Below are 14,404 nucleotides of genomic sequence, written 5' to 3' on the forward strand. Positions count from 1 at the left end.
TTTGGAAGCCTCGGGGAGAATTGAAAGCATTAGTTTAATTTATAACAAACGAGATTTTCTTCCTAGAAAGAGAATTCTCAGTAAATATAAATTACCTTGAGTATGGGCTCTTATTGTTATGGAGCACAGTAAAGTCACACTGTTTAAGGGGTACAATAATGATGGAATTAATGTCATTTTGAGGGGGTATTGAAGGATTGCTTGTTGTTACATTATAGTCTGTGAATCAATGTGAATACTTTTAAAGAACATTGAAAAGATAATGTTGTCCTAACATTCAGTTAGAAATTGTGAAGGAACAAATTCAAAATATTTGGTTGTTTAACAGGACTTTTGTCACAGATACAGCTAAAGCCTATGAAAATCTCGGCCTCTGACTATGTCAACATTCGTGTCTTTTTATTCACTTTTCATCTGAGATTTGAATCTCTGGTATATTCATTATGTTTCTGTTGTTATGTGGACATGTACTTGGAGAGATGTAACTAAAGGCCTATGCCGTCCTTTCATATATACATGGTAACACTCTGATGTAATTGTTTTTATTGATAAAACCTGGCCATATTGTAAACCAGTCTACATTTTGATTCTACTGGTAGATTCATTTCAACATTTTAACCAAAACGGTCCCCAAATCAATTATTGTATGATTTGAATGTTGATTATTTCAGCCATTCCCTTAATTTCATCTTTCGAAATTGTGTTTTGTATTTAGTCTGTTAAGAGCATTCATTTGGAAGGCCACACAGATGTAGTATGTGCAGTAGATGCTGTTTACCTGGACAGTTTGGGGTCAGAGCTTCTTATCGTTTCTGCGGCATCTGATTCTACCGTTCGCCTCTGGTCCAGCTGCAATTCAAAAAGTAAGTCTGCCCCTGTTGATATTTTTTGTATTGTATAATATTTAGTAACCCTCCTTAAGAAAGATAAGGACTGGCCTCAGTAATTATGTGATATTATCTTCTAACTCACTGGAGAATTAAAGCTGCAGAAATATTCTGTTTCTTTGGCTTCAGAACAGTTGTTACCATCTCATATCATACTGTATAGCATGATATAAAACCTTAAATCCATTAGTGTAAATATGATGCTTACATTTGTAGTTGTTGGGGTTCTTCCCGATAGCCTTGGTCATAAATATGTCGCATGTAGGCAGAGCTTTCAGCTGAACGTTACAATATCTCCTGGAATTCCAAATGTCCTCTCCAAGTGACTTACACCAAGCGCTTTATACACAGTTTCCCTCTAGAAATGACAGAATTGTCCTCGTCACCTTCCTCACAGGATTCTAGCCACAGTGTGAAAAGTAATACGTGAGGAAATTAGAAAGATGGTGCATTGACACATGTTTAAACTGAATGCATGTTGAATTGATGAAGCCGAAAAAGTATAAATATTATTGGAATTACATTATATTCATTTACCATGTATACAAGGAATTTAAAAGAATAATCACCTGACAGAAAACTTTCCCAGTTTGATTTATTACTGCATGACTATTTCATGTTAGCCTGCTAACTGGCAGCTATCAAATGTTATAAATGTTGATAATAGCTGATATTTACTATACCCCCTCAGCTGGCCTAGTGTAGTTCAGTGATGTAAGACAGTAATGCAAGTGTGTGTAAGTCAGCACGCATCCCTAAACTTGATTACACTTCCTCTATCTGCCAGTGTGAATTAATTTAAAGTATCAATCTGTAAAGAAACCAAAATATGATCGAAACTCATTGTTGACGAAAGGTTGCTCCTTGTTTTTCACTTTGAGAAAGAGCATAGAAAATGGACTATTGCCAATTGGAAACATGTAAAGAATGCATAACCAATCCAAAGTATGCTCGCCAAAAATGGTGTGTTCTTTAAGTGCGAAATGAACATAGAGGTATCATCAGGTTTAAAAAAAATGTTACCGAAGTGAGCACCAGTGTCCAAATTCTTATGCTGTATTTTTTTACTTGTTTCGATGGATGAGCAGCAAGTTCTAACTGTCATTCTTCAGTGTGAGGTCAGGAATCACCAGAGACTCGGAATCTGATGTGGATGATGACGTAACTGAAATGGAAGGCATTTCTCCATTGAGAAGACAGCAATTATTTCAACGGAAATTGTAGAATGAAATACAGTTCTTATTGGTTCTGTTGTATTTTAAACAGCTTTAGTGACTAATGGTGTCAATGAAATGGTGAATCCCGAGCTTTGCTCTCCATACTCCAAGTATGATGTTACAGGAAGAAAATCATGCAGGACCCATGTCTCTCAGAATAGTAATCAGGTGCCTCGATTGTAACCTGCGAGAGAAGGAAAATTGCTGTGCCTGCCTCATCAGGAGTCAGATTTGCAGATTCAGCGTTGCAGTAGTGAAGCCATATAGAGTGAAGGCCTCTCATCTATTGTGATGTATGATGAGCGGAGATGCCAGAAGTTAGCAATTTACTGAAAACATGTAATTGTCATTGAGAGAAACATACAGCATGATTCTTGCTTTGAAGATTCTGCACTTCCTAGCTCACACCAAAATGGTGCCCATGGATGAGGTACATCTAATCCAGACCCTAGTGGGCAGACATGCAGCCTTACCCACTGTCACAGAGAAGGCCTCTGTTCCCTCCCTATGCCAGTTGTCTGTAGAAAGTGATGCATCCCCAGCTCTAAATTGTGGTTACTCTGTTGGTGGAAACCCCAAAATGTGCATTTTGGCTTCTCTTACCCTATTTTCGAGGTGCTCCACTTTAGACTGTGATATTGTTGCAATTGTACAGCACTCAAATGCCTTCATGCGGAGTGTTTCCTTCAGTGTAGGCTACACCACACTTTTGCACTGTTCTAGTTTCCCCATCTGTTGTTCTGACCTAGTGATGCTGTCCAACATTGTGTTCACTGTGCTCTCCATTGAGGAAATCCTTTCATCTATGCATGTGGTGGCAGCTTACATCTGGTGTTAGATTTTCATAATACAGAGCTTTCCCAGCAAGCGTGAGGCCCCCTCTTAAAAAGTTCTCTGCCATTCTAGAGTAATGTCCCTGAGTCGAGATCATTTGGAGAAAAAACATATCTGTGCGCTGCTCTGTCCCTTTGTTGACATTACGCTGTTGGAAAAATACTCTTTATCAAAGAAAAGGAGTAGTCTTTAAAATCTTTTCTAGCTTCCCAGATGTCTGTCTGCACCCTGCTGGATCCTGTAGGCCAGGGCTCATTGATTTATTACACCTGCCTCCCTGCTCCGTAGGCCCCCTCCTCTTGGCTTCAGGGACCTGGTATTTCCCCAGCTCTGCTTTTACCTGATGGGGTCTCCTTAAAGCTTGAAGTGTTACCTAGTTGTATTTTCAGTCCCCAAAGTTTGGGGAGTCCCAAGGGGCGCTGTCATCTTGCTGCTCTGGTGAGGACGCTTTTGGGGTCTGTATATGATTTGTGGCCTCTCTCAGGATCATGGGGCCACCCGATTGGAGCACCGCACTCTCTGCATCCCTAGGTTGTTGCCACTACACCACTACTCTGGTCTCAACTGCAGCCTTTGGTCCCGGGAATAGAACCACCCAGCAGCTCCTCCAATGCGCATTTTGGAGCCCGGCAAGTCCTGCCCTTTAAAGCACAGTTTTAATAACCCAAGTTACCCCAGTGCCCGTTTTCTTTACCTGTAGATATTCCAATCGTGTCTGATTAGTATGTTCAAAAATAATTCAGCACAATGAGTTTGGTAAGCCATTTTAAAAAGTTCAGCGATATTCATAGGTTTGTCAAAGCACTGTCAATTATATAAGTTGGCTGAAAAAGTGAGAACAATGTCACGTTAGGCTGCCTGACAGATTTTATTTATTTATTTAATGTGATTTTATATAGCGCGAACATTACCCGGAGGTGTCAGAGGGCTTTACAAAAGAACCAGTTGCGATACATAAGGATTTAGGATTACATGAGTTACAGAAAAGATACAAACAGAAAAAATTGCAAATGTACAAATTGTAAAGTCACACAAGGAAGAGATACAAATGGATAAACTCTAAGAATCACATAGGAATGGTAGTGAGTACAAGGGTCTACTACATATACTAGTGGTTAGAGTTATCTCTATATACATATATATATAAATAGTAGATTTGCTCAGGATTACATTTTACTAGCGATTAGGCGGGACAAGTATATATATCACATATTTACAGAGTTAACGGGGAAATAAAAAGAAAATCAAAAGGGGTAGAAAGAGGTAGGTGGGGGAGAAGAGTCAGAGGCTGAGATTGGTGAGAGGAGAGAGGGGGACCTGAGGGGGAGAAGGAGATAAGGCAGTCCCGCAAAAGAGAAATGACTGAAGGTCGACAGGATGGTATCCAATGGACCAAAGGAAAGGACAAGAATCCACAAAATGGCGGACCCGGGTCGTGGACATCGATGGAAGCCATCTCCAAATGGCAAGATGCACCCAGGTCAAGACCCAAAAACCATGAGAGCAGAGTTCCATTAAGTGGGGTTGGGGGGGTGTCGCAGTCACAGCACCAAGGGAGGGCAGTAGAATGTCTGCTGTTTGCCTGCACAGGCACAGCCCCACAAGGACATCATGCTGACGACCCATGCAACAAGGCTAGCCGAGAACTGGACCCGAGCATCAGAATAGGTAGAGACCACAGAGACCGAAATAGAAGAGTGTCCCACACGTTGCCTGCCCCGCTGGGAACAGTAAGAAATTCAGGGCAAAATCCATGAACGAGGAGGGAACCCGGAGCCACTGTTAAACAGCAAGCGCTGCTGAGGAGCACTCCGCCATCTTGTGCTCAGTAAGCACGCATCTGACCCGCAGAGTTTAAGGCCGGTGGGGGGGCAGGTCATCGGAACCCCCCACCGTCAATACCAGAACATCTGGGGGAACACCAGGATGATAAGCAGTGCCCACGCTCACCGTCTACCATCCGGCAGAGCGTGACAGACAGTGGAGACCCCATGCATCCAGCTCAGATCACTTTTTCAATGCATTGTAACTTGACTACAGTTCAAAGTATGAAATATTGAATTTTCAGTTATTATTTCCAATGTCCGGAGTCCTATTTCAATAATAATAGATATATGAATCCTGTAACTTTTGATACCTTGCTGAAGGTTCCAGCTTTCAGCACACTATATAGCTGAAACTAAACATGGAAAAAGAAACAAAGCCAATATCCAGCTACAGAGTCCGAGGTTCTTGACATGTAATATAGGTATCAACTTCTAAATGTGGTACAGACAATAAGGTGTAGAACACAGCTGTGTTTACTGTTCCACATTAATTTTTAATTAAGCAGTATCGTTTACTAAATTCCCTGGAATTCTATGCATTTTAATGGATTGTAGGACCCAATCTAATTCAGTCACAGCACAGTTTTATTAGTGTTCTGCTCTGAGAGATGATCTATCTGATTTTACTTTGTATGCATAAAAATGTACATATTATTATCAATAGGAAATAAAGTAGTTGCTGGTTAGTGCTATCACTTTTTGTTAAAGCACTTTTGCTGCTGTGTGTATTAAATGTTTTTGTTAAATAATACAGAAAGTATATAATTTAGCAGTTCTTTTTTTTCATGTCTTTGAAATGTGTCTCCTAGAAAAAAAACATTGTCATTTAATTTATTGTTATTAGTGAGTGGGTACATTTGATATTTAATAGTCACAGCACACACGTCTGTGCACAGAGTTGAAATGAGCATTTGCAATGCAATAGGTCTGGCATTTGTTTGTTAGAGCTATTGAGTTATTGAGAGTTAGACAACCATCTGTTTGTGTGGGAAGCAAGTGCTACGAGATTAGAAGTATCGTGTAACTTGGCCAAGTATGCTGACAAGACGCAGGAAGAACCCAAGGATAAACCGGATCTTATCCTTCAGGAGGTGAGGGATTGCAGAAAAGCCACTGAACAGATTCACGTTACTTAAGGCAGATCATGCCAACCTCGCTGATAAAGTGAAAGATAACACTGTGGCACTGGCAGAGCTGACTCCACAACAAACCCAGAACACGTCCCACATACAACAGCTCCAGAAACAAGTTAACACCCTGATGGACCGTGTAGAGGACGCTGAGGGCAGGGCAAGGAGGAATAATGTATGCGTCATTGGGCTGCCAGACCGTAGTGAAGGAATTGACTCAACACAATATATGGAGCAGTAGTTCCGTGAGCATGTCACCTCTGAGGGCCTTTCCGATCAATACTGTATAGAAAGGGCACATAGGATACCCACTGTCCGGCCTAGACCTGGTGCTCCCCCTCGACCCCTATAGTCAGGCTATTGAACTACAGGGACTGCGACACGCTCTTACAAAAGGTGAGAGAACTGTCTCAGATCAACTTTGAGAATAGTCGAATGTCGCTCTACCCAGGTTACACACTTATGGTGCAAAGACAGAGATCTTCCTTTAATGACAGTCAAAAAGAAACTGAGAGACCTAAATCTTAAATATGCGCTACTCTTTCCGGCTCGGCTGAAAATTATCCATGAGTGAAAAACGCTCTACTTTGAGAGCCCGGAAGATGTCGAGGAATGGTTGGAGATGACAGAACCTACTGCGAGTGGGGACAACGCCTCTCCGAACACACACACTGGCTCCAATCGGGAAGCAACGACCGGCAATAGTCGCAGCAGACGGATAAACGGGAACTCTCGACAACCCAACCCAATGTCGCAGAAGAGCAGGAAACAAGTGCTCATGGCCGCTGCTACCTTTTGACAGACTGCACCTATAGAAGACTTGGCATCCTCTGATTAAAATGCGAACAGATCAGAATCTGAAGGCAGCGTGGCCCTGTTTCCCACCATGACCCCGCAGACGGCGGATGGTTTGTTCGGCTGACTGCCAAGGGACACTGCTGCTTATGGACCTGGAACTGACAATGATACCATATTCTTTTTCTAAAAATATGTTATGGCTACGTGTGTGTACACACATTTCTCAAGCCAGGGGTTCCGTTCTGTCTTAGCTCCGTACTATACTGCAGTACAGAATTGCATTCCATGGATGGTGTTGGCGATGACCCCCACTTTGCGAATGCCATTTTTGTTCAGGGCATAGTTTTGTTTGCTGTGTTTAGTTATATTGTCCTGTACAGTTTCTTGACCGGACCGAGTTTTGGGAATTTCAGGAAGGGAAGCAGTCCTACTTACTCCTTTAGTCTGGAGCGGCTTACCAACAGCACACACATGATGCAGCCTGTTATAAAGACAATTTTAGTGTTACAATGTACACACTCAGTACATACAACATAATAACGTGGAACGTTCGGGGATTGGGATCAATGCAAAAGCGCCACAGAATACACGGCCAGTTCCTGAGACGCAAAGCACAAATAGTATATTTGCAAGAATCCCACATGCTGGAACAAGAGGCAGTGAGGCTGCGTTGGAAATGGAGAGGGTAGGTTTTCTCCAATAGTTATTCTGGATACGCGCGAGGTGTCACAATATGGATAAGACATGGGGTGCCTTTTAAACCTTTAAAACAAAGAGTTGACAAGCAGGGACGATACATTTTCGTACAAGGGTCACTTGATGGGCAGCACGTAGTACTGGGTAGCACATATGCACCAAATTTTGAACAAGAACGATTTTTAACTACCCTGAACTTAGCACTAGCGGGCTGGGAGACGCATCCCTGCATTTTAGGCGGGGATTGCAACACAATAATGGATGTTGCATTAGACAGATCTCATCTGCCTCTCAATGGTGCGGGCATGCTTAAACAAGCAAAGGCACTTTGCAGTTGGGTGGAGGGTTGGGCACTATGTGATGTATGGAGGATGAGACACCCAACACACAGATGAGACACCCAACACACAGAGGATACTCATTTTACTCCCCGGTTCATATGCTACATACAAGAATAGATAAAATATACTGCTCGAACATTATTGCAATGCAGGTCACACATGCTACGTATTTAGCAAAAACTTTTTCTGATCATAACCCACTAGAGATAACAGTTACGTGGGGAAGGATACCTACTCCTGTACCCACCCGGAGAATGTGGCCACAATTGCTAGAAGATACAGTGTTTCGTGCTGCTATAGCTGATACTATTACCCATTACTTTACCGAAAACAGCAACACAGCTTCTAATAGCCTAATCAAATGGGACGCCTTCAAGGCAGTCATCCGCGGCCGGGCAATCAGCGCTACAGTGGGTGCTTAACAGGAGGTTCACAAGAAACTGAATGCAAAATGGACAGGCTGGAACAGGAAGCCACACATTTCAGAGAGAAACGAGCACCGCTCCAGGAAGTACGTAGAGAACACGCGGATTGTTGGATGCTCTCTGTGTCATAGATCACCAAAAGTACACGCAGATGCGTCACTCCGAGGCGGACAAATCTTGGACACTATTAGCCAAATTACTGCGTGATGACCCCCCTGCCATTATAATTTACGAGGTCACTACCCTGACAGGAGACCAAGCACATACCCAAAATTACATTAATTCGGCCTTTTGCCAATACTATGCCTTCTTATATAGTAAACCTATTGGTGGAGAGGACACGCGCATAGACGATTTCTTACACGCCCTGCCATACCCACAACCGACTGCAGCGGCCCTGAAGGGATTAACAGGTCCTAATACTAAAGCTGAAATCAAGATAGCAATGAAGGAGCTCCCGCGTAATTAAACTCCCGGGTTAGACGGGTTGTCTGCCGAATTTTATGATACTTTTACAGGCTCCCTCCTGCCACACCTAGAGCGCCTATACAACACAGCAATGAAAAAGGGAGTACTGCCCCTCACCACGGCACAGGCACTGGTGGTCTCGCTCCCGAAACCGGGTAGAGACCATAATGATATGGCAAATTACCTCCCACTATCATTGCTGGCAACGGAATACAAAATACTCAGCAAAGTGCTGGCAAATAGGCTCTTGCCTATCCTGAATAAACTGATACACATAGACCAAACTGGCTTCCTGCCGGCCCGTAGCACGTCGCTGAACACTAGGAGGTTACACCACTTCATGTCGGCCACCCCAAAACGATACGATTATGCGGGTTGTATATCGCTGGATTTACGCCAAGCTTTTGATATGCTTAATTGGGAGTACATGTTTAAGGCAGTGAAGAAATTCGGGCTGCCGGATGACTACATTAAATGGCTCCATTTATTATACGATGCCCCCACTGCCTCCGTTCGTACATACCACTGACGGCAGGAAGAATAACGAGGCGCACTATTGCCCTATGGCTAGAAGTAGGGGTTAGCATGGTGTCAGACTTATTCATTGATGGACAGCAATTGGATAACGGAAACTTCGTTAGGGAAACGGGGGTGCCAGACCAATTGTATATATTGCATGCAGCGCTACTTCAATATGTAAAAACACACTGGGCTCCACAACAGCGGGATCCGCCTACACATAACTTGCTTAAAGCACTTTACTATATGGGCAGAGGTAGACACTTAATAAAATGGTTATATGTGGGGATCCGTGCTCAGGCAGAGATTGACCTCCTTCTGATACACACCGCATGGTCAGACGACATAGGACGGGCTTTAGAAGATAAGGAATGGGCGAAAATCATAAAACATCCTAGGAAAACATCAAGAAATGCAAAATTTAAATTTATCCTAACCATGGTACTTCATAGGGCCTATCTCACTCCCCGTAGGCTGGACAAAATGTTCCCACATACGCAACATCACTGCCCAAGATGCCAACTGGAGGAAGCCGACCTAGCCCACATGGTATGTTCCTGCCAACACTTATGGGGGTATTGGGACTCCGTCAGACGATACACACAGGTAGCTACGCACAGGGATATACCTAATACCATGGAAGAGTGTATTCTGGACCTCCATAAATCCTCTTCCAAGCACAAAGTACAATATAAGTTTGTGAATTTGTCACTGATACTAGCGAAATGGGCCATTATTATGTGGTGGAAATCCAAGAAATCACCTTCTGCACACACGTGGCTAAGCAAACTGATTCGCTGGGGTAGTGCAGAAAGTGCGGCATACGGCAGGAGGAGGGCAGAGGATTACGTAAAACCCCAATAGCACTGGAGTGGGATGTCATGCTCGAAACCATAAAGCGCAAGACTTAGGGCCAGATGTAGGACACCAAATACCAGTCGGTAACGGCCGTTACCGACCGGTATCTGGTTTTTGACATGTAGGGGGCCTAAAATTTACCGATTCTGTAAATTTACCGATTCTGTAAAATACTGAATTGGTAATTTTACCGAATCGGTAAATCTAGATGTAGGTGGCGCTGAAAACAGTGCCACAGGCTCTTAAGAATTCATTATTTACCATAAAATACTATTTTATGGTAAATAACGAATTCCTTGGCGATGGCCATGTGGCACACATACATGCCCTAAGGGCATGTATGTGTGTCACATGGCACACAAGCCAGAATCAGGGGTGCAACAGGGTGTCAAAGTGACACCCTGTCCCCCTTGACAATTCGGTAATTTTACCGAATCGGTATTTACCGATTCAGTAATTGACATTGATTCCTATGGGCCTCAAGGCCCATAGGAATCAATGGCAATTGCCTAATCGGTAAATACCGATTCGGTAAAAATTACTGATTTTTTTACTACATCTCATTTACCGAATCTAGAATACCGAATCGGTATAATTCGGTATTCTAGAGTCGGTAAATGAGATTTACCTACATCGGGCCCCTAGACTCTAATAACACCCACAATAACTCACAATAAAGAGTAGGGTCCCGAAATCATCTCAAACATAACAATTGTGAATGCAAGGTTGTGTTCTACCCATTACGTGAAGCTGTACATGTAAGTAAATTGTAGATATGCTGTTTTTAAAATGTTGATGCATGCCGCAACTCGGACAACAGGTATATCCGAATGTTATATACAGAGTATAAATGGACTAGAGGGAGGGTGGGGGGGGGTCAGGTTGGGGACTTTTTGTTGCTTTTATTGCAGACTGAGACATGTTGGGCTGAGTTTTAATAACTGGTTTGGATATTGGGGGACTTAGCATAATGGCAAATGGCACTCACTATTGGATTTGTAGAATAATTGATGTGCGGACACTATATATGCTACGGCATTACCTGTCCTTCTCTCACTCACCGGAAAGAACTTATTGAAGTACTGTTAATGAATGTACCATCCCGCATGCCTGCTATACTGCACTAGATCTATTATGAAAAATGGAAACTAATAATAAAAATGTGTTTAAAAAAAATGTATGCTGACATGACACCTGCTAAGTCCGATTTCCATGTAATCATATGTCAGACTTGTTCCCAGTACTGTTGCTGGTCAAATCATTCCCACAGGAGATGTACTATGACCCTGGGTTCTAGGCCGCAGCGCCAGCACTTTGGGTTGGCACTAAGTTTCTCTTTGGGTAGAGTGTCGGGAGGCCAATGCCAGTGATGTAAAATCTTGAAATAACTAAGTTTCAAGCATGTATCCAGCAGTCCTTTTCTTATGTTCAGACATCAAATAGTCCCAATTGTATTCCAAGAACTGTATTTGTAGGCAGTGTTCCAAGCAGGTTCATAAGGAAGTGGAGGTGGGTGAGGAGAAGACATGGTATCACAGTACTGAATATTCCTGAAAATAATTCCCCTAAACTCTTTCCAGATTAAGAGGTACTGAAGGATCGGGGAAGAGGGCAATGTTGAGATCAATATTTGGAAGACAGTAGTCAAGGCATGAGTAAGGTGCATATGAAAGAAGATGAAAGGTTCACACTCCTTACTATACTTCGGTATATTCTGTTTTAGAGACACATGCAACAGTTTAAGCGTGCTGTACGGCCAGTAAATCTGCTTGTCTCCCCATTAGTATTATCTAAATGTATTTTTCAAGTTAATATATATCTGAATCCCAAGCGTACAGCTGGAAGTGTTTAACATTATTTGTTTAACAATGTACAAAATACACCTTGTATAGCTTTTCAAAAAGATTCTTCATTTTTAATAATTTTTTCAAATACTTGGTAAATATTCAACAACATGACTCAAGTCTTTAAAAATCCAAATTCGCCTTCACTTCCTGACAGTCCGCAGCTTGACTTGGCTTCCGTGTTCTGAATCCGAATCAACCATGTCTTCAGATGAAGGAAAGCTGTTCGTCGGGGGCCTGAGCTTCGACACCAACAAGCAGTCCATGGAGGGGGTGTTCGGCAAGTACGGCGAAATTTGCGATTGCGTCGTGGTGAAGGACCGAGAGACCGGCAGAACCCAAGGCTTCGGCTTCGTCACTTTCAGGAACCCCGATGACGCCAAGGACGCGCTGCACGGCATGAACGGAGAGAACCTGGACGGAAGGCAGATCCGCGTGGACCAGGCCGGCAAGTCCTCCGGCGGAGGCCGCGGTGGCGGTGGAGGATACCGCAGAGGATCTGGTGGAGGATACCATGGAGGATCTCGAGGAGGCGGAGACAGCTATGGCAGGAGCGGCGGATATGGAGGCGGCTCCCGAACTACTACGGAGGCGGCGGCGGTGGCGGCAGGAGCAGCGGCGGATACGACCGGTCCGGCGGATCCTATTACGATAACTAAATTTCAGGCATCACATCGCCTCGACCTCTTTCAATGGCTGTATTTATAAAGACTTTTTGGAGCTTCGCTGATTGGTTTGCTGCACCTCCATCCTGCACTTGTCGACCAGTCCGATGCCCAGCATAGAATCTTGAGTTGTTTTTGTCCTTGCCCTTCACGAGCTGGTCCATTCTTCAGAAATGCAACGTTTACTTGAGAGCGGAAACTAAACAAGCTGTGGAATCTTCTGAAAAGTGCATTATTGACTTCACGTGTTAACATTCCTTAGAGTAGCGGGGTACTCCCACGGACGTGGGGTACCGCCCTGGAGCAGCCGAAAGACCTTGTTTTACTGTAAAGTAACGCCTCTGATTCTTGAAGCTTTCCGTGAAAGGTTCTTAATGTCCTTTTTTTCACTGGAAGAGATGCATATTCAGTGTTTGAAGTGGTTAGGAATATTGTGTACCCAATTGTTTTTGGCTTCATGAAGCCCTATTAAAGACGGTCTGGATTACAAAAAAAAATCCAAATTCATAAGCATAAACAAAATGAGAATGCAATGATTCTTGTTAAGTAGGTTCCACTTTGTGAAGGAGGGGTGGCCGACTGCCGAACATGGCAGCTGCCTTCTAGTGGAGCTCCGGACCCGGGCTCAAAAATCCTGAATTTACACTAAAACACATTGCACCTAGAGGTCTCTTGCAGCGTGTCCTGGTAGAGCAGTGCGATGCCGGGGACCGGTCCCGTCCTCAGCCCAGCTGTTGTCAAAAATGAGTGATTGCCATGGCCCGGTGCCTGTCTGCTGCCGGGGAGGGCGAAGCGGGCCCAGTGACGGGAGGTTGCTTGCTTGCTAGGCTGACCGGAGGCAGACCCTGAAAGCGGTTACCCTTACGAAAGAGGCTCTGCGGGAGGTGTCCGAAGCATGCAAAGTGAAGTCCCGGCGGCCGTGCATCCGGTGGAACGGACCGGGTGAAGGCGTCAAACACAGCCGTGCCTTGGTGGTAGTCCGCGGGGCTGGATCTACGCAAATCCGGAGGATGAGCTGCGGCCTGCGGCCGATGTCTCGGAACTGGAAATCACTTTAGGGCGGCCCGATTGAACAGCTGTGCCTACTACTGCTAGGCGGCCTCAGGGAGCCATCGGTGCAGACACATGCATATCTACGGTGGGCCCTGAAGGGGCAGATTCTGCGTCACCGGCCCAGCGGCTTGCCTACACAACAGTTAGAGGGCAGCGCCATAGTGCAGCGACCTGGACACCCTTAACGCGTCTAAAAAGGAAGGGAACAGCATGTAAGACTCGCAGCAAGTACATGACTCTGGGAGCGGGGGTCTGATACATGCCTGATTAGCCCCACTAACGAGATAAAGGAGACTTCAAGGACACTGGGGATAGATAGCCCTGATAGTGATCCCTGTGGGACAGCTCCACCCACGCATATTACGCTACCGGGTGAGGTGCCAGATAAGGCGAAGGGCTCCACGAAGTCCAAAATTGCGGCGCTCCACGGTCTGTGCCCATGTGATACATAACTGCGGACTATACCTCTGTGACTGTGAGACCGCCAATCCGGCACTGAGGTACACCGGGCTTTCCGTCCCACTCCTGCCCCACGGTGTGAAAGAGCAGTGTTTAGCCCACACGGTCTGGCCGGAGGTGATGGGCCGCAATAGGGGAAAGCAGCAAGACACTGGGCCTAGTGCAGATCCCACGATGGCACAGGTGGACCTTAGCGGAACGTCGCACCTGCCCAGCTTCCTACCGCCTACAGCTGAAGCGGAACCTGTGGGTAAAGTAGATCTCATTCTGCAGGAGGTAAGGGACTCTAGGAAGGCCATCAAACAACAAATTTGCTCCCTCATGACTGGTCTCACACTGCTCAAGGCGGATCATGCCAAGCTAGAAGATAAGGTCAAGGATAAC

At 44.6% G+C, this 14,404-nt stretch overlaps 1 protein-coding gene and 1 pseudogene across 6 annotated transcripts in view; both read left to right on the forward strand.

Annotated features, from left to right (window-relative positions):
• Nucleotides 1-14,404, forward strand: part of ELP2 (elongator acetyltransferase complex subunit 2) — a 1,268,509-nt gene that overhangs the window by 241,249 nt on the left and 1,012,856 nt on the right. For all 6 annotated transcript variants that reach the window (XM_086965323.1, XM_086965328.1, XM_086965324.1 and 3 more), the window contains exon 5: nt 716-863. In XM_086965323.1, the coding sequence (XP_086821449.1) occupies nt 716-863 (148 nt within the window). The remainder of the gene's footprint in view (nt 1-715; nt 864-14,404) is intronic.
• Nucleotides 11,987-13,005, forward strand: LOC147722923 (cold-inducible RNA-binding protein B pseudogene; annotated as a pseudogene).

This window comes from Lissotriton vulgaris, chromosome 4_1 (genome assembly GCF_964263255.1).
Source record: "Lissotriton vulgaris chromosome 4_1, aLisVul1.2, whole genome shotgun sequence".
Classification (NCBI taxonomy): domain Eukaryota; kingdom Metazoa; phylum Chordata; class Amphibia; order Caudata; family Salamandridae; genus Lissotriton; species Lissotriton vulgaris.